We start from the raw sequence: 18175 nt of genomic DNA on the forward strand, positions 1-18175 counted from the left end.
ATGAAATTCCCCTTTTTAGAAAGCTCTGATTGACCTAGATAACTGACCTTTTGACTGACCACTTGCTTTTCCCTTTCTGCACTTTAATTTCCACTGTGTTTTAAATTCATCCATTAGAACAAGACAGGGATGTCCACTCCCACCACTGTTATTTAACATAGTACTGAAAGTCCTAGCCTAAGCAATCAGACAACAAAAAGAAATAAAAGGCATCCAAATCAGCAAAGAAGTCAAGCTTTCACTATTTGCAGATGACATGATACTCTATATAGAAAACCCAAGAGACCACCAAAACATTGCAAGATCTGATAGACAAATTCAGTAAAGTTGCAGGATACAAAATCAATGTACAGAAATCTGTTGCATTTCTATATACCAAAAATAATGCAGCAGAAGCAGAAATCAAAGAATCAATCTCATTTACAATTGCACCAAAACCCATAAAATATCTAGGAATAAACCTAATCAAACAGGTAAAAAGACCTGTACTCTGAAAACTATAAAATACTGATGAAAGACATTGAAGATGACACAAAGAAATGGAAAAACATTCCAAGCTAATGGATTGGAAGAACAAATATTAAATATCTGTACTACCCAAAGCAGTCTACACATTTAAAGCAATCCTTATCAAAATACCACCAGCACTTTTTCTCAGAGCTACAACAAATAGTCCTAAGATATGTATGGAACCACAAAAGACCCCAAATAGCTAAAACAATCTTGCAAAAGAAAAGCAAAGCTGCAAGCATCACAGTTCTGGACTTCAACGTATACTACAAAACTGTAGTGATCGAGACAGTATGGTAGTGGCACAAAAACAGATATATAGATCAATGGAACAGAATAGAAACCCAGAAATGGACCCGCAACTATATGATCAATTAATCTGCAACAAAGCAGGAAGTATTATCCAATGGAAAAACGACAATCCCTTCAACAAAGAGTGTTGGGAAAACTGGACAGCAACATGCAAAAGAATGAAACTGGGCCAATTTCTTACACCATACACAAAAATAAATTCAAAATGGATGGAAGACCCAAATGGGAGACAGGAAACTACCAAAATCCTAGAGGAGAACACAGGCATCAAACTCTTTGACCTCAGCTGTAGCAACTTCTCACTAGGTATATCTCCTGAGGCAAGGGAAACAAAAACAAAAATGAATTATTAAGACTTCATCAAGAAAAAAACTTCTGCCTAGCAAAGGAAACAATCAACAAAACTAAAAGGCAATCTAAGGAATGGGAGAAGATATTTGCAAATGACATATCTGATAAAGGGTTAGTATCCAAAATCTATAAAGAACTTATCAAACTGAACATGCAAAAAACAAATAATCCAGTTTAAAAATGGGTAGAAGACATGAATAGACATGTTTCCAAAGAAGACATACACGTGGCTAACAGACACAGGAAAAGATGCTCAACATCACTCATCATCAAATACAAATCAAAACCACAACGAGATACCACCTCACACCTGTCAGAATGGCTAACATTAACAACACAGGAAACAAGGTGTTGGTGTTGGTGAGGATGTGGAGAAAGGGGAACTCTCTTACACTGTTGGTGGGAATGCAAACTGTTGCAGCCACCATGAAAAACAATATGGAGGTTCCTCAAAAAGTTAAAAATGGAACTACGCTATGATCCAGCAATGGAACTAGTAGGTATTTACCCAAAAGGTACAAAAGTACTGATTCAAAGGGATACATGCATCCTAACACTTATGTCAGCATTACCAACAGTAGCCAAATTATGAAAAGAGCCCAAATGTCCATCAACTGATGAATGGATAAAGAAGATGTGTTATATATACACAATGGAATGTTAATACCCAGCCATCAAAAAGAATGTAATCTTGCCATTTGCAAGGACGTGGATATAACTAGAGAGTATTACGCTAAGTGAAATATGTCAGCCAGAGAAAGACAAATACCATATGATTTAACTCATACGTGGAATTTAAGAAATAAAACAGATGAACACAGTGGGGGGAAAGAGAGGCAAACCAGGAAACAGACTCAAGTGTAGAGAGCAAACAGGATTGCTGGAAAGGAGGTGGGTGGGAGGACATGTTGATACCCATCAAAGTATCAAGGAGAGCACTTGTGATGAACACTGGGTGTTGTATGTAGGTGACGAGTTGCTGAATTCCACACCTGAAACTAATATTATAATATACGTTTACTAATTGGAATTTAAATAAAAACTTGAAAAAATTAGATAATAAGGAAAACTATACAGATACAAATATAATAATCACCTGAGATTCCTTCCCCCTGTGATGACTACCATAGCCATATTAGTGGCTTTTCCTTAAACTATCTTGTTATGTATATATTAGTGATAAATGATTTTTTTATCCTTGATGGGTTTTTCTCTTTATTTGTAACCTCCCTCACTATGATTATATCCCTACTGTACTCCCTTCCTAGATGGATCTTTCCAAACCTTTCTCTATGCTCACATAAGCCTCTACATACTAATACATACGTAAATTGTGGAAATGATTCATTACTGCTTTGTTAACAAAATTTTACACTAGCTTATATACTTCTCTGCATATGCATTCCTAGGTATGTGAAAACTCATACTGCACAATGGTTCCATTTATATAAATATTTATATACTCCTTGCTTGTTGTGTATTTCTGGTTGATATACTCCTTACTTGTTATATATGTGGTTGATAAAGTAGATAGTACAAGAAAGTTGTACTACAGGGACAGAATCTTAAAGACACTATCTTTTAACCAGTGCTGTTTTATGGAATTGTTTCTCTAATCTTTTTAGAATAACTAATTCCTCTATTTTCAGATAAATACCACATTGGAAATCCCCGTCAAACAATGGTAAAGAGTTAATCAAATTGTCAACTTTAGATACCTGTAATCAGACAGCTGTAGAAGGCTTGGCTTTCAGTGACCAAGTATTTGCTACATTGAAATATTCTAGTCAAAATGAAGAGTATGTGCAACTGACTGGTTGCTTCTAACTGCACTGGAGAAAGTGAGGAAAGAGAAGGCTTAGAGCTTCAGTTCTAATCTAATCTAATCTAATCTAATCTGCAAAAGGGACCTGAAAGCTTTTATGTCTTCCCTGAAGGAAACCTTTATCTTTCGTAGATGCAAGGTTGTGATTTCTGAAAATGAAACTCAGAGTATCATCGTGTGAGTGGCTGAGGTACAATAGAAATTGGTTCATAGGTTCTCTTCTGTTAAAATTAGGGAATTAATTGGAAAGGAATGGAATCTTGAGATTTAGAACAGGGACTTTTGCATAGATCTCAGTGAAGGTGGTGACATTAATGCCCTCAGTCCCTCAATTCTACTGAGCCCTTTTTACTGGCAGAAGTGTTACCCAGTCATGGGTTGTGAAACGCCTCAGTCCTTGTCCTCTCAAAGGAAAGAATTCAGTGGAGAGACTCTATTGGGAGTTAAAGTAGCAAAGGTTTTTATTTAACAAAAAGCAACAGTACACTCCAGAGACGGAGGAGTGGGCTGACCCAAACATGGGTGGCAGTGCTGAGTTTGTCATTGTGTTTTTTAAGGGAGTTTATTTGGCCTCCTCCCTCCCATCTTGTTATTATTGCTCCATCCTCCAATCCTCCTTGGTTTCCTCCCCTCCAACCTTTGTGAGAGTTTGTGTTAGTCCTTTTCCCATGACAACCTAAGTGCAACCCATGGGGGTAGTGGGGTAGGGGGGCAAACCACAATGCAAAATACTATAATAACCTCGGGGTTACTAGTGGACAAGCTACATGCACATGTTCCAAGGTTGGAAAGGTCTCTGTAGCCCTTATCTTCTGTTTATCAGTCTGTGTTAAACTGCAAAAGTAGTTGGTCTAAGGGAGATGAGACAGTCTCTGGGTGGAAACCTGGTGATCCTTGGCAATTGTCCATCTGTTACCCTCCTTTCTCCCCTCCTGTTCATGTCTGTATGAACCTCCTGTTCATGTACCTACTGTAACAAAAGCAACACATCTATCCCTGACAGTGTTATTCCCCCTTTACCTGAAAAACCTGTAATGACCTCTGCTTAGGTAGGTGCCTTGGAAGGGACTGCTAATTCTCCTCAGGACCTACTCCCACCACTTCTTCTTTGCTTTTAGACCTATATAACTAGACTCAAGCCTCAGTAGGCCCCAATGAATGAAGTATAAAGTGTGACCTGTGAAGATGTGTGATGTACACTAAAGGAACTGCATTATATTTTCAATTTATCCAGAAAATTATCTGAGGAATATGTGTAAGAATGAGTCTGAAGGGTGTGGAATCATGATGGTAGTGATGGTAATATAAAGTTGCATCAAATAAAGTTGAAATGCCAGAACTGCCTTGGTATACAAAAGAGGAGAGAATCCAAAGCATTAGGGAGGTTTGGATGTTAGAGTGGATTTATCATACAAGACCTGCTTGCTCACCTCAGGAGTGTCCAAAGGACACATTTTTCACCATGACTGTATGAAATAAATTTGTGACAGGAGCCTCAGCATCCTTGAAAAGCTCTGTGGTCACTGTTCCCTGTAGGTCAGATGTTACACTGGAAACTGTCACCATCAAACAGGATCCCTAAACTCAATAGGGATAATGAGATTCCTGGATGGCTGGGGCCAAGCTGTGGCACTTAATCACCAAAAACAAGGTGAGCATGGTTAATGTAGTGGACAGCACTGTCAAATCAGTAATCAGAATAGCCTGACTTACAGAGACCTACAGCATCAGAAAATTGATTATGGAGTCCCAAAACCTGAAATAGATGGGCAGCTTATGAAATTCTTATTTTATCTGTCTGAACAGGAGTGATCTAGGTTTAGTGAACAAAGTCATCAAGTGAGATATAATCCCTTGATAAATGTGCAGACTGGAACCAGTTTACAGACCCCAATCCCCTTTGAAAGAAGGGTGGGGGCATGTTCCATTGAGGAAAAACCCTATTACACTGTAAACATCTTATACTGTTAATCTTTCTGCCTACCTTCCTCAAAGGGATATGTGATCATTAATCAGGGCCTGTGCAGTGAAAAAAGGAAAATAATTAGACTTTTAGGGGATTACTGAATACTGGCTCTGAACTGACACTAATTCTTGGAGATTTTACTGTGAGTCTACAGCACATAGAGTAGTGGCTTTTGGAGGTCAAGTCATCACTAGATATTTAGCACAGATCAATCTCTCTGTGGCTCACCCTATGGTTATTTCTCCCAGATCCAGAATTCATAATTGGAATAGACATACTCAGCTACTGGCATCATCCCTACCATGGTTTCTTGACCTATGTAGCAAGGGAGATTATAGTAGGAAAGGTTAAGTAAAAGCTCCTATTACTGTGTCTACCTACAAACATAACTAAAAAGAATACAACATCCCTAGATGGATTGTCAACCTTAGTGTACCATCAAAGACTTGAAAGATAACAAATTAGTGATTCTTATCACATTCCCATTCAGCTTGCCTATTTGGCCAGTACAGAAGACAGATGAGTCTTGGATAATAACAGTAGATCTTGTAAGTTCAATCAGGTGGTGACCCCAAGTGCAGCTCCTATTCTAAATGTATTATTATTTGAACAAATTAATACATCCCCTAAATCTGGTATGCAGTTAATAATCTGGAAAATGCTTTTTTTCTCTATACATTTGACCCTTGAACAATGCAACGGTTGGGGCACTGAACCCCTGTGCAGTTAAAATTCTTCATATAACCCTTGACTGCCCCAAAACATAACTACTAATAGCGTGTTTACCAGAAGACTTACAGATAACATAAAGAGCTGATTAACACATATTTTGTATATGTATTACATACTGTATTTTTACAGTAAAATAAGCTAAAGAAAAGAAAATGTTACAAAGATTGTAATAAGAAAGAGAAAATACATTTACAGTACAGTATTGTATTTGTTTTTAACCTGTGTTGTTCAAGGGTGAACTGTAGTTGTTAGTAAGGATCACCAGAAGAAGTTTGCTTTAAGCTGGTAAATCCCACAATATACTTTCACTGTCCTAACTCAGGAATATATCAACTCTCCATACCTATGTCATAATTTAGTCACAGAGAACTTTATTGTCTTTCTCTTCCAATGGACATCATGCTGATCCATGAAATTAATAGTGTTGTGCTGAATGGACCTTGTAACAGGCAGTAGCACCTACATTAGATACTTTGGTAAAGACACATGTACCAGAGGGGGACAGGAAATCTCACAAAAATTCAGCCACCTTCCACCTCAGTGAAATAGACAACAGTGACTAGAAATCCTCTCAATGCACAAAACTGAGCAGTGCATCTGCTGTTCACTTTACCTAAAAGGAAAAATGGCCAGAGATAGGAGTCTATAGCAGTTGGTAAATTGTGGCTAATGGTGTGACAGGATGGTCTGGAACTTGGAAGAAACACAATTGGAAAATCAGAGATGAGGAGTTCTGGGGATAAGAGATGTGGCTAGAACTCTCCAAATCAGTACAGACTATGAAGATATTAGTGTACTGTGTGAATGCTTATCAAAAGGTAACCAACAGAGAAGGATTTTGCTACTCAGGTTGATAAGGTGGATAAGATGCCCCATTCTATAGATATCAGTTAGGCTCCTTTACCAGTCATGCCTCCCATTTCCAATGGAATCATGAGCAAAATGGCCATGGTGGCAGGGATGGAGGTTATTGATAGATTTTATAATGTATCAACTTTGCTAGGCTGAACTACATTTCGCAGAATTCCATGTGTTGTGTGTTTCCAGTTAGGATGGGCCACAAGGAAGATTTTACCAAGATTTTGGAGATGGAATGAAGGCAGCAGGCATGTTGTAACATAAACACATTATTGCTTATCTGTTGACTTAATTCAGGATGAAGAAGCAGCAGAGGTGTGCATATAACTCCAGGACAAGGGAGTCTGACTTCTACAGGATACTATTGCCACCAAACTCAGAGGCATTAAAAATGGACATGGGTTTCAGTCCATCCTGTTGGCTTCCAGTTTGTGTTCATGGGATTCCAACTTTCTCATGATCTTCCCTTTCTGCTTGCCCTGCAGGTTTCAAACACCTGCATCAGATACAGAGAAAACATTACAAGGAGTGCTAGCCCCAATAATTATGTAAGCCAAATCCCTATAATTATCTATCTATCATCTATCTATCTATATATCTATCATCATCAATCATCTATCTATTTCTATCTTTATCGATCTTCCCTATATTGTTACTAGTTCTACTTTTCACGTTGAAACCTGACTTATATAGTTGTTTGGAAGCCAGGTCCTTTCCTCTGTGCAGTGCCCTTGATTTGTTCTGGGCCTACCTGTACCTCTTTTCCACAGGGACTACATCCAGTGAGTATATTACTCACATTTTAAAAAAATCATCTGTATTTTATGGTGTTTTGACATCTTGGAGCTTTGCTGGCCAAAGAGAGACTGCCCCTCCCAGGGCAAGCTAATTCCTCTGGATAGCATATGACTTCTCTGTGAGAATGTCTCTCATAGGCAAACCAACCAGTTTAGAGCCCATACCAGCCAACTACCTCCTTAATGGAACTCTCAGTTTGACTCACTATCCCCTTGCCTTAATACCACCTCAGGGACAGGTACCAGGCAATTAGGGAAAGACCCTACAGCCAGGAGTCTGCTGACATTATTCAAATTAGCCAACCTTAGTCTGCTTACATTACTCTGCTTTGTCTTTCTCACAGTAATTCCAATAAAGACTTGCACCCATGTGTTTCTCTCACTCCTGCCTTCTGACCAACCCTAGTGCATCCTCATGTAGCCCTGTGTGGCACACCATGCCACCTTTGCTTGAGAATTGTAAGTAAAAAACTCTTCATTCAAAATTAGTTATCTCCATGTCTGTCATCTCACCATACCTGACTCAAACTAACTCTAGTGCTTTATGAAACAGTGGGGCAAAATTGTGGTCAAAATGGAAGGGAATCCACCCAGACAGATTTTTATGACACTCAAAGTGGTGTTATCTATTAAGCATAATTCATTCATTAACTTTCCAGTTACATGTGAATATAGCAATTTACCTGGTAATTTCTCTAACCAGCCCATGACCAGTGGCCCCCTACCAGAAACGTCAATGTTTGGGAGAAATATTGACTTTATCATAAATCCTTAGAAATATATTTTGAGAGAAAAATTCCATTTATGTGAGACTTCCTAATGATTGCAATTAAGTTGCAAAAATCATATTGAAAATAGTGACCTTATGGAAAAGATGGCAGAGGAGTAGGGGACCCTATTTCAACCACTCCCCTGAATTTAGCTGGATATCTACCAAACCATTCTGAATAACCATGAAATCAGCCTGAGATGTAAAAATATATATCTGAATCTCTACAAACAGAATATCTCCGATGGTCTCAAGGTATGAAGCAGGGAGCCATGATTCTGTGTGCAAATATCAAAGATAAACAGGAGGGGGAGAGAGCCGCCATAAGCTGGTGCTGGGAAGGTGATATAACACCAGAGTGCAAAAGCATCCCATGATGGGACCAGGCACAGACTCGCAGACTGGTAGTGGTGGGGAAAGGACTTTAGTGCAGCCCCAGATAGGATCCAGGAGCTGCAAGTGCATGCCCGTGAACCAGGGGAAGCTTGCGGTTTTAGAAGCACAAAGGGCAAAGACGAGCCCGGACCTGGGTTCCACAGCTGGGAGTGTTACTGTGGAGAGCAAAACCAGGGAGACTGCAGTTTTTAGCAGCACAGACAGAAATGGAGACAGTGTGGCCTGGAGAGCTCAGTGAAGAACAGACTGCAATCTCTCTGTTCTGAGACAGAGGTTTGGATGCGGTCACTGAGGAGATGCAGAAAGCCACCAGGGAAAGCTGCCAGAGAACAAAAACCCTCAAAAACCTGTTTTCACTGAGCCCACCGCCCCACAGGGGGCAGGAAAACTCTGCCCAAACAGGGTTGCCTGAGAAATAGCGTGGCAGGCCCCTCCCCCAGAAGACAGGTTAGAAGAACAAGAGGAAGACAACCCTAAACAGGTGCATCTTGCTTGGGTTGTGGTTAAGACTTTGGACTCTGTACATTCCCTCAACCACCCCTCAACAGAATTACTAAGAGGAGGAACCCCCAAGAAAGAAAAGAAACAGAGACTGTGGCCTCTGCCACAGACCTCATGGATATGGATATAACCAAGATGTTAGAAGCAGACTTCAGAGTAACAATTATGAAGTCGATATCTAGGCTTGATATTAACAACGATATAGAATCTCTAAGGGCAGAAATGAGATCTAATCAGGCAGAACTTAAAAATGTTATGAATGAAATGCCATCTAAACTGGATACACTGACTGCCAGGGTAAAAGAGGCAGAAGAACAAATTAGTGAGCTAGAAGATAAGATGACAGAAAAGAAGGAAACCGAGGAGGCCTGGGAAAAACAGATTAAAACCCAAGAGATCACACTGAGAGAGATTAATGACACAATGAAACATTCCAATGTCAAAATTATTGGGATCCCTGAGGGCGTGGAGAGAGGGAGAGTTCTAGAAGATGTATTTGAGCAAATCATAGCTGAGAAATTCCCTGATCTGGAGAAGGAAACAAGCATTCATGTCCAAGAGGAAGAGAGAACTCCTCCCAAGATCAATGAGAACAGACGGACGCCCCAACATATAACAGTACAATTCCCTAGTCTTAGATCTAAGGAAACAATCTTGAAAGTGGCTAGGGGGAAGAGATTTCTTACGTACAGAAGGAGGAACATCAGAATAACATCGGACCTATCCACAGAGACCTGGCAAGCCAGAAAGGGCTGGCAAGACATATTCGGGGTACTAAATGAGAAGAACATGCAGCCAAGGATATTTTATCCAGCAAGGCTCTCATCTAGAATGGATGGAGAGACAAGGAGCTTCCAAGACTGGCAGAAACTGAAAGAATAGGTGACCACCAAGCCAGCCCTGCAAGAAATATTAAGAGGGGTTCTATAAAAGGAGAAAGACCCCAAGAGTGATATAAAACAGAAATTTACAGAGAAAATCTATAGGAACAAGGACTTCACAGGCAACGTGATGGCAATAAAAATCATATCTTTCTATAATCACTCTCAACGTGAATGGCATAAATGCTCCCATGAAACAGCACAGGGTTGCAGATTGGATAAAAAAAACATGACCTATCCATATGTTGTCTACAAGAGACTCATTTTGAACCTAAAGATACATCCAGACTGAAAGTGAGGGGATGGAGAACAATTTTTCATGCCAAAGGACCTCAAAAGAAAGCCGGGGTAGCAATTCTCATATCAAACAGATTAGATTTTAAGCTAAAAATTGTAATAAGAGATACAGAAGGACACTGTATCATTCTTAAAGGGTCTATCCAACAAGAAGATCTAACAATTGTAAATATCTATGCCCCCAACTTGGGAGCAACCAACTACATAAGCCAACTGTTAACCAAAATAAAGAAACATATTGATAATAATACTTTAATAGTCTGGAGACCTCAACACTCCACTCTCAGCAATAGACAGATCATCTAAGCAGAAAATCAACAAAGAAACAAGAGTTTTGAATGACACACTGGACCAGATGGACTTCATACACATATACAGAACATTCCACCCTAAAACAACAGAATACTCATTCTTCTCGAGCACACATGGAACTTTCTCCAGAATAGACCACATACTGGGTCCCAAATCAAGTCTCAATCGATACCAAAAGATTGAAATTATTCCCTGCATATTCTCAGACCACAATGCTTACACTGTTGGTAGAAATGCAAGTAGGTACAGCCACTTTGGAAAAGAGTATGGAGGTTCCTCAAGAAGTTAAAAATAGAGCTATCCTATGACCCAGCAATTGCACTCCTGGGTATTTACACCAAATATACAGAGGTAGTGAAAAGAAGGGTCACATTCATCCCATTGTTCATAGCAGCAGTATCCACAATAGCCAAACTGTGGAAAGAGCCGAGATGTCCTTCAACAGATAAATGGATAAAGAACATGTGGTCCATATATACAATGGAATATTACTCAGCCATCAGAAAGGATGAATACCCACCATTTGCATCGACATGGATGGAACTGGAGGGGATTATGCTAAGTGAAATAAGTCAAGGAGAGAAAGACAATTATCATAAGGTTTCACTTATATGTGGAACATAAGAAATAGCATGGAGGACATTAGGAGAAGGAAGGGAAAAATGAAGAGGGGGAAATCAGAGTGGGAGATGAACTGTGAGAGACTATGGACTCTGGGAAACAATCTGAGGGTTTCAGAAGGGAGAGGGTGGGGGATGGGTTAGCCCAGTGATGGGTATTAAGGAGGGCACATATTGCAAGGAGCACTGGGTGTTATACACAAACAATGAATCATGGAACACTACAGCAAAAATTAATGAAGTACTGTATGGTGACATAACATAATAAAAAATAATAAAAATTTTAAAAATTTTAAAAATTAAAAAAAAAAGAAAATCCTGATCTTCAGACAAGCATTCAGCCTTTACCTCTTTTGGTCTTCATGGCTACCATGGCAGAACATACATCCAATTGTTGTATTGATGATGTCATTCATGACAAAATAAGGACATTGGAAGAGTCATACCTGTAGGTTCAGTTCTGTACAACACAGTGTGGAGGAAAGATGTTTTTTAGTAAACTGTGCTTATTTTCTTTCCTCCCACCATTGGAAGTTAAAACTAAGTTTTATAATTCAGAGATGAGTGACTTATTTCTTGAAGTCCAAATTCAGAATGTTTCATCTTCAACTGTCTTTATACAAAAGGTTTCTTTAAAACCACCTGAAATGTACACTGGGGCAGAATTAAATACAGTCAATTGGGCTGGTGAAGATGAGTGTACCTTTGGAACAAGAACATTTTTGCAGTCAATGGAAGGACGCCAGTATTTATACTACCTTAAGCTTAAACCGGAATTTTCAGAGAAAGCTGGTATTATTAGGGGTCTAACAGAAATGGGAACATTGGATATAGTGTGGAAGAGAAATCTAGGTGAAATGGCAATGCTACGGACAATCCAGCTTGAAAGAAAGGCTCCAGGTTACGGAAACATGAGGCTGTCTTTGGAAACAATCCCAGATACTGTAATTCTAGAAGAGCCTTTTCATATTATCTATAAGATAACAAACTGCAGTAATAGGAAAATGAAATTGGTTTTGAGGATGTGTGATACAGATTCTATTCGTTGGTGTGGAAGTTCAGGAAAGTATCTTGGAAAGCTGCCCCCAAGTTCATCTCTCTGCTTCACCCTGACACTACTGTCCTTAAAACTGGGCCTGCAAGATGTCTCTGCCCTACAGATAACAGACAAAGTATTAAAAAAAACATATGTCTGTGATGACCTTGCAAAGGTCTATGTAATACCTTCCATAGTTAAAATGAAAAACTGAAGAAAATTTTAGTGTTATGCTTTCCCTAAAGAAGTTTTACATACATTTGTCGGCATCAAAATGATCAACTACTAGCAAACTTACAGATGATTTTCATTTAATTCCTTTGAGACTGTGAGTGCCTGTGATAACCATTTGTTGATTTCAAAAAAAGCAATGTATTGATTTTCATCTTATATTAAATAATCTCTAACATTTCTTGTTTTAGTAAATCTGGTATTGAGAATATAAAATCTTAGTGGTATATTGATAATTTAAATAATTATTACGGCTTACTTGTCAAGATTTCAATTTACCCTATTTTATTTTTTTCCTCTCTCCTTTTCAGTTAAAAGAGAAGTAACTATCAATGACAGTGCTTAATATAATTCAGGATGACTCTCATTATTTAAACATGTTGACATCTGCTAGTTTTAAAAGACAATCTTTTTAAATAGTATCCCAAATTTATCAGAGCCTACATTTATGTGACACACTGAACTGGCTCTTTTTCATTTACTTGTCTTCGTAAAATTTTATGAACTGTTATCATCAGTTGTTATCCCTGCAGGGGCCCTTGTGAGTACTACTTGGATTAGTCAGTTGGTTCTTAACAATTAGTGTAATGGTTTTTCCTTTTTATTCCAAGCCAAAAATCAGCCTTCTTTATACACACACACTTAAAATGTGCCACTTCCTTTCTTAAGTAGATTTAATAGGTTTGCAAATTTAAGGATGATGCCTGGAACTCTGAACCAAAATGGTCACTTTAGTAAGTGCAAGACAAGGATTTGTTCCCACCTCTGTCTGCCACAAAACACAAAACACAGATCTCTTAATTATGGTCAAGGCTGTTATGATAAAGAGATGTGTAATAAAAAATTTTATTGCTATCTTAAAAAAAATTAACCTATCTTTTACTCACATATCAGTTTTTTCTTTAGAAAAATAAAATAATCTCAGACATTAGCTAATCATTAACTTTTGAAAATAAAAGATCCATACTGCAATGATGATATTTTCCTCGAGTCACTACCTACCACATTCTTTTCTTTTAATGCTTAAACACTAATTTCTTAGTGTGGAAGCAATTCATGAATGCATTATGCATAGAAGTGACAGAAATTATAAGCTCCCCCCATTTGCTCCTTTAGGCTCAAGAGTAGTAATGGACTTTCTGGTATTATTAGCTTTTGGTTACTGTTTTATCTATCTCCAGGGTTTTTTTTTTACTCTCTGGCCACACCTGTGTAAATAATACGTTTACTAATTTTGACCCCATTCTCTTTTCTGTTGAATATCTGGCTGATCAACATAAGCAGAAATACATAAACTTATGTATGCACACTACATACCTACCACACACAAATACATACCCCATGAGCTCCTTGGACACACTTTTACATTAAAATTAGTAGCACAAAGTCATAAAAAACTTGTTTTACCCATGGGGTGGGTACAAACATTTCTGGAATCCTTGAGTGAAAAGTGTTAAGAAATCAAAAGCAAGTGATGAATTAAAAGGCAAGATAAAAAACAGGGTCTAAGTGGAAATGTTGAACGATGACAGCAGAGTAGGAGGACCCTAGGCTCACCTCACCCCATGAACACAACTAGATAACTATCAAATCATCCTAAATACCCCAGAAATTGACCTGAAAACTAACACAAGAAACTACACAAATAAAGGTAGAGAAAAGGCCACATTGAAGAAGGTAAGAAGTGTGGACACTCGGTTTGGGAAAGGAACAGATCATGCCACTGTGGTGGGGAGGGAGCCATGTTTGTGGAGAGGAGTGAGGGACAGATGAGCATACAGAGGAGCACATGGGGAAAACAAATCCCCATAACAATTAGTTTGGAAAGTGAGAGGCTGAATTTCATGAGTTCTTGTAGCCAGAGAGGTTTAAAGCCTGGGGTTTTAAAGGTCAGTGGGCTTGGCTGTGATAGAGCCCAGAGGAAATTGTGTTGCTCTTGGAGAGAAAGCAGGCAACCTGTAGACACACAGCATCAAAACAGTGATCTGAAGAGCAGCTGGGACACACAGTGGTGAGGTTATTCACTCTTCTGGGAACACATCTCAGAGAGGTAGTATTCATGGAACAAAGGAACTGGCAGGTGCAATTTCCCTCCCCCACCCCTCAGCATCAGCACAAGGCCACCTACAGGAACAGCACAGCACAAACACTTGCTACCTAACTTGCTTACACCAAGCCCTGCCCCCCATGCTCTGGTGGAACTGCCCCTCTTATTAATGCTTGCCTCAGTCCCAGTGCAACAGGCCTCCTGTCCCAGAATACCACCTGCTAACACCACATCTCCCAACACAGGAGTAATGCAGAGCCTCAGTTCCCACAGCAGTGTTGATAGGTCTCATTTCACAAGCAGACCAGAGCACACCTAGTTAAAACATGCCACATTCAGGCCAGGGACCAGACACTGCCCACAGCAGGCAAGGAGAGCCTGTTGCAGACAACTGGCCTGAAGGATGAAGAAGCCAGAACAAAAGAGCAGAGCACATGCAGCACACATTGGTAACACTCCCAGAAGTGCCAGGCCCTGGGGAATGGGACATTATACAACAGGACACTACAGAACATCTCCTTCATAAGGCCATTACCATCAAGAGCCAGAGATATAACTGACTTTGCTAATAAACAGAAACATGCACAAAGGCTTAGAAAAATGAGAACACAGAAATTTACCCCAAATGAAAGAACAGGACAAAGCCACAGAGAGAGATCTAAGTAGAAAAGATATAGGTAACATGCCTGATAGAGAATTTAAAGTAATGATCATAAGAATATTCACTGGACTTGAGAAAAGAGTGGAAGACCTGAGGGAGAACCTTAACACAGAAATAAGGAATAACATAGCAGAAATGAAGGGTTCAATAAATGAAATGAGAAACACACTTGATGAAATGAACATCAGGCTAGAAGAAGCAGAGAACTGAATTAATGACCTGGAAGACAAGAGTAAGGGAAAGTAATCAAGCTGAACAAAAGAGAGAAAAAATAATTATGCAAAACAAGAATAGACAGGGAACTTAGTGACTCTATTAAATGTAATAGCATTTGTATTACAGAAGTCCTAGGAAAAGAAGAAGAAGAAGAGAGAAAAGGGGCAGAAAATTTATTTGAACAAATAGTAGCTGAGAACTTCCCTAATCTGGAGAAGGAAACCAACATCCAAATCCAGGAGGTAGAGAGAACTCTCATCAAAATATGTAAAAGTAGGCCAACACCAAGACATATTGTAATTAAATTTGCAAAATATAGTGATAAAGAAAAAGTCTTAAAGACAGCAACACAAAAGAATCCTTAACTTAGGAAAATCCATAAGGCTAGCTGGAGACTTTTTGACAGAAACTTTCCAAGCCAGAAGGCAGTGGCATGATATATTCAAAGTGTCGAATGGGAAAAATCTGCAGCCAAGAGTATTCTATCCAACAAGGCACTCATTCAGAATAGAAGTAGAGATAAAGAGGTTCCCAAACAAAACTAAAGGAGATCATGACCACTAAATCAGTCCCACAAGAAATATTAGAGGGGACACTTTGAGTTGCAAGGAGAGAACAAAGGAGACAAAGACAAGAAATGATCAGAGAAAATCTCCAGAAATGACAAAACAATTAATAAAATGACAATATCTATGAATAATTATATTGAATATAAATGGACTAAATGCTTCAAATACAAGACATAGGGTATGAGAATGGATTAAAAAAACAAGACCCATCTATATGCAGCTTACGACAGTCTCATTTTAGACCTAAAGACAACTGCAGAATAAAAGTGAGGGGATGAAGAAACATTTATCATGCAAATGGCTGTCAAAAGAAAGCTTGAGTACCAATACTTATATCAGACAAACTAGAATTTAAAACAAAAACTGTAAAAAGAGAAAAAGAAGGGCGCTTATAATCATAAAGGGGACAATCCAACAAGAAGCGTAACAATTACAAATATTTATGCACCCAACACGGGATCATCTCAATAGATGCAAAAAAAATGACATACGATGTCCTTTGTGATAATAACCCTAAACAAATTGAGAAGCACAAATAAATGGAAAGATATCCCATGTTCATGGATCAGAAGATTTATATTGCTAAAATGTCTATAAGGCCCAAAGCCAGTTACAGATTCAGTGCAATCAAATCCTGTGGCATTTTTCATGGAAATAGAAAAAATAAGAATCTTAAAATTTGTAAGGAATCACAAAAGACCCCATATAGCTAAAATCTTTTTTTTTAAAAGATTTTATTTATTTGAGAGAGAGAGAATGAGAGAAAGAACACGGGAGGGGGAGGGTCAGAGGGAGAAGCAGACTCCCTGCTGAGCAGGGACCCTGATGTGGGACTCGATCCTGGGGCTCCAGGATCATGACTTGAGCTGAAGGCAGTCACTTAACCAACTGAGCCACCCAGATGCCCCTAGCTAAAATAATCTTGAGAAACAAAAAAAAAAATCTTGATTGTAGCATAAAAATAGACACATAATACAATAAATAAATTGAGAAACCAAAACTAAACTCACACAGATGCAGTAAACTAACATTTGACAAGTGTTCCAAGAATACTTAATGAGGAAAGATATTCTCTTTCAAAACTGTTGCTCCCCCGCCTCCCGCTCTTATCTTACCAATTCCTTTTTTAAAATCTTTTTTTAGACATGGGGGAAAGATGGCAGAGGAGTAGGGGACCCTATTCTAACTGATCACCAGAATTGAGCAGGATATCTACCAGACCACTCTGAGCACCCACAAAATCAGCCTGAGATGTAAGAAGATAGATCTGGATCTCTACAAACAGAATAACACAGGCAGTTGGTTACAAGGTAGAAGCGGGGAGCGGTGATTCTGCAGGCAGATACCGGAGAATAAACGGCAGCGGGAGGGAGCCTGGCTGTGGGGATCCTACACCGCCGGTGAGCCACAGCCTCACGTGCTGGGGACGGGGTACAGACTTGCAGACTGGTAGCTGCGGGGAAAGGACTTTAGGGCAAACCGGGATGGAAACCCAGAGCGGTGGGGTCGCCCGTGCAAACTGGGGGCGACTGGAGGTTTTAGAAGCACAAGGGGCAGAGACGTGCCCTGACCTGGAGGCAGGACTGGGAGTCCTGAGGAGGGGTGCAAAACCCAGGGCCCGGCAGTTTATAGCAGCACAGAAAGAAACGGAGAGACTGTGGCTGGAGAGCTCACTGAAGAACAGAATGCAATCTCTCTGCTCTGAGGCAGAGGGTTAGAAATGGTCTCTTCTGCTCTGAGTCTCGGAAGAGATGTGGAAAGCCACCAGGGAAAGCCACCAGAGAAAAAAAGCCCCAAAAAACTGGTTCCCACTGAGCCCATCCCCCACCACAAGGGGCAGGGCAACTCTGCCCAAACAGGGCTGCCTGAGTAACAGCGTGGCAGGCCCCTCCCAAGAAGACAAGCTGGGAACACAAGAGGCCAGCAACCCTAAGGTCCCTAGAAAACAGGTGCATCTTGCTTGGGTTCTGGTCAATAATTTGGACTCTATACATTCCCTCAACCACTCATCAACAGAATGACTAAGAGGAGGAGCCCCCAAAATAGGAAAGACTCAGAGATTATGACTTTTGCTGCAGATTTACAAATGGATGCAGATACAACCAATATGTCGGAGATGGAATTCAGGCTATCAATTGTGAAGACAATAGCTAGAATGGAGAAATCAATTAAGGGCAACATAGAGTCTCTAAGGGCAGAAATGAAAGCTGAATTGGCAGAACTTAAAAATGCTATCAATGAGATCCAGTCCAATCTAGATAATCTAACAGCTAGGGTAAGCGAGGCAG

The 18175-nt window shown here is 39.5% G+C and overlaps 1 protein-coding gene across 1 annotated transcript; it reads left to right on the top strand.

Annotated features, from left to right (window-relative positions):
- The first annotated feature begins 11427 nt into the window (after positions 1 to 11427).
- On the top strand, positions 11428 to 14789 carry LOC116621888 (trafficking protein particle complex subunit 13-like). The gene has a single exon (XM_032387915.1). The coding sequence runs from the start codon at positions 11613 to 11615 to the stop codon at positions 12375 to 12377; it is 765 nt and encodes a 254-aa protein (XP_032243806.1). The 5' UTR covers positions 11428 to 11612; the 3' UTR covers positions 12378 to 14789.
- The last annotated feature ends 3386 nt before the right edge of the window (positions 14790 to 18175 follow it).

Source organism: Phoca vitulina, unplaced genomic scaffold (assembly GCF_004348235.1).
Source record: "Phoca vitulina isolate PV1807 unplaced genomic scaffold, GSC_HSeal_1.0 scaffold51, whole genome shotgun sequence".
NCBI lineage: Eukaryota > Metazoa > Chordata > Mammalia > Carnivora > Phocidae > Phoca > Phoca vitulina.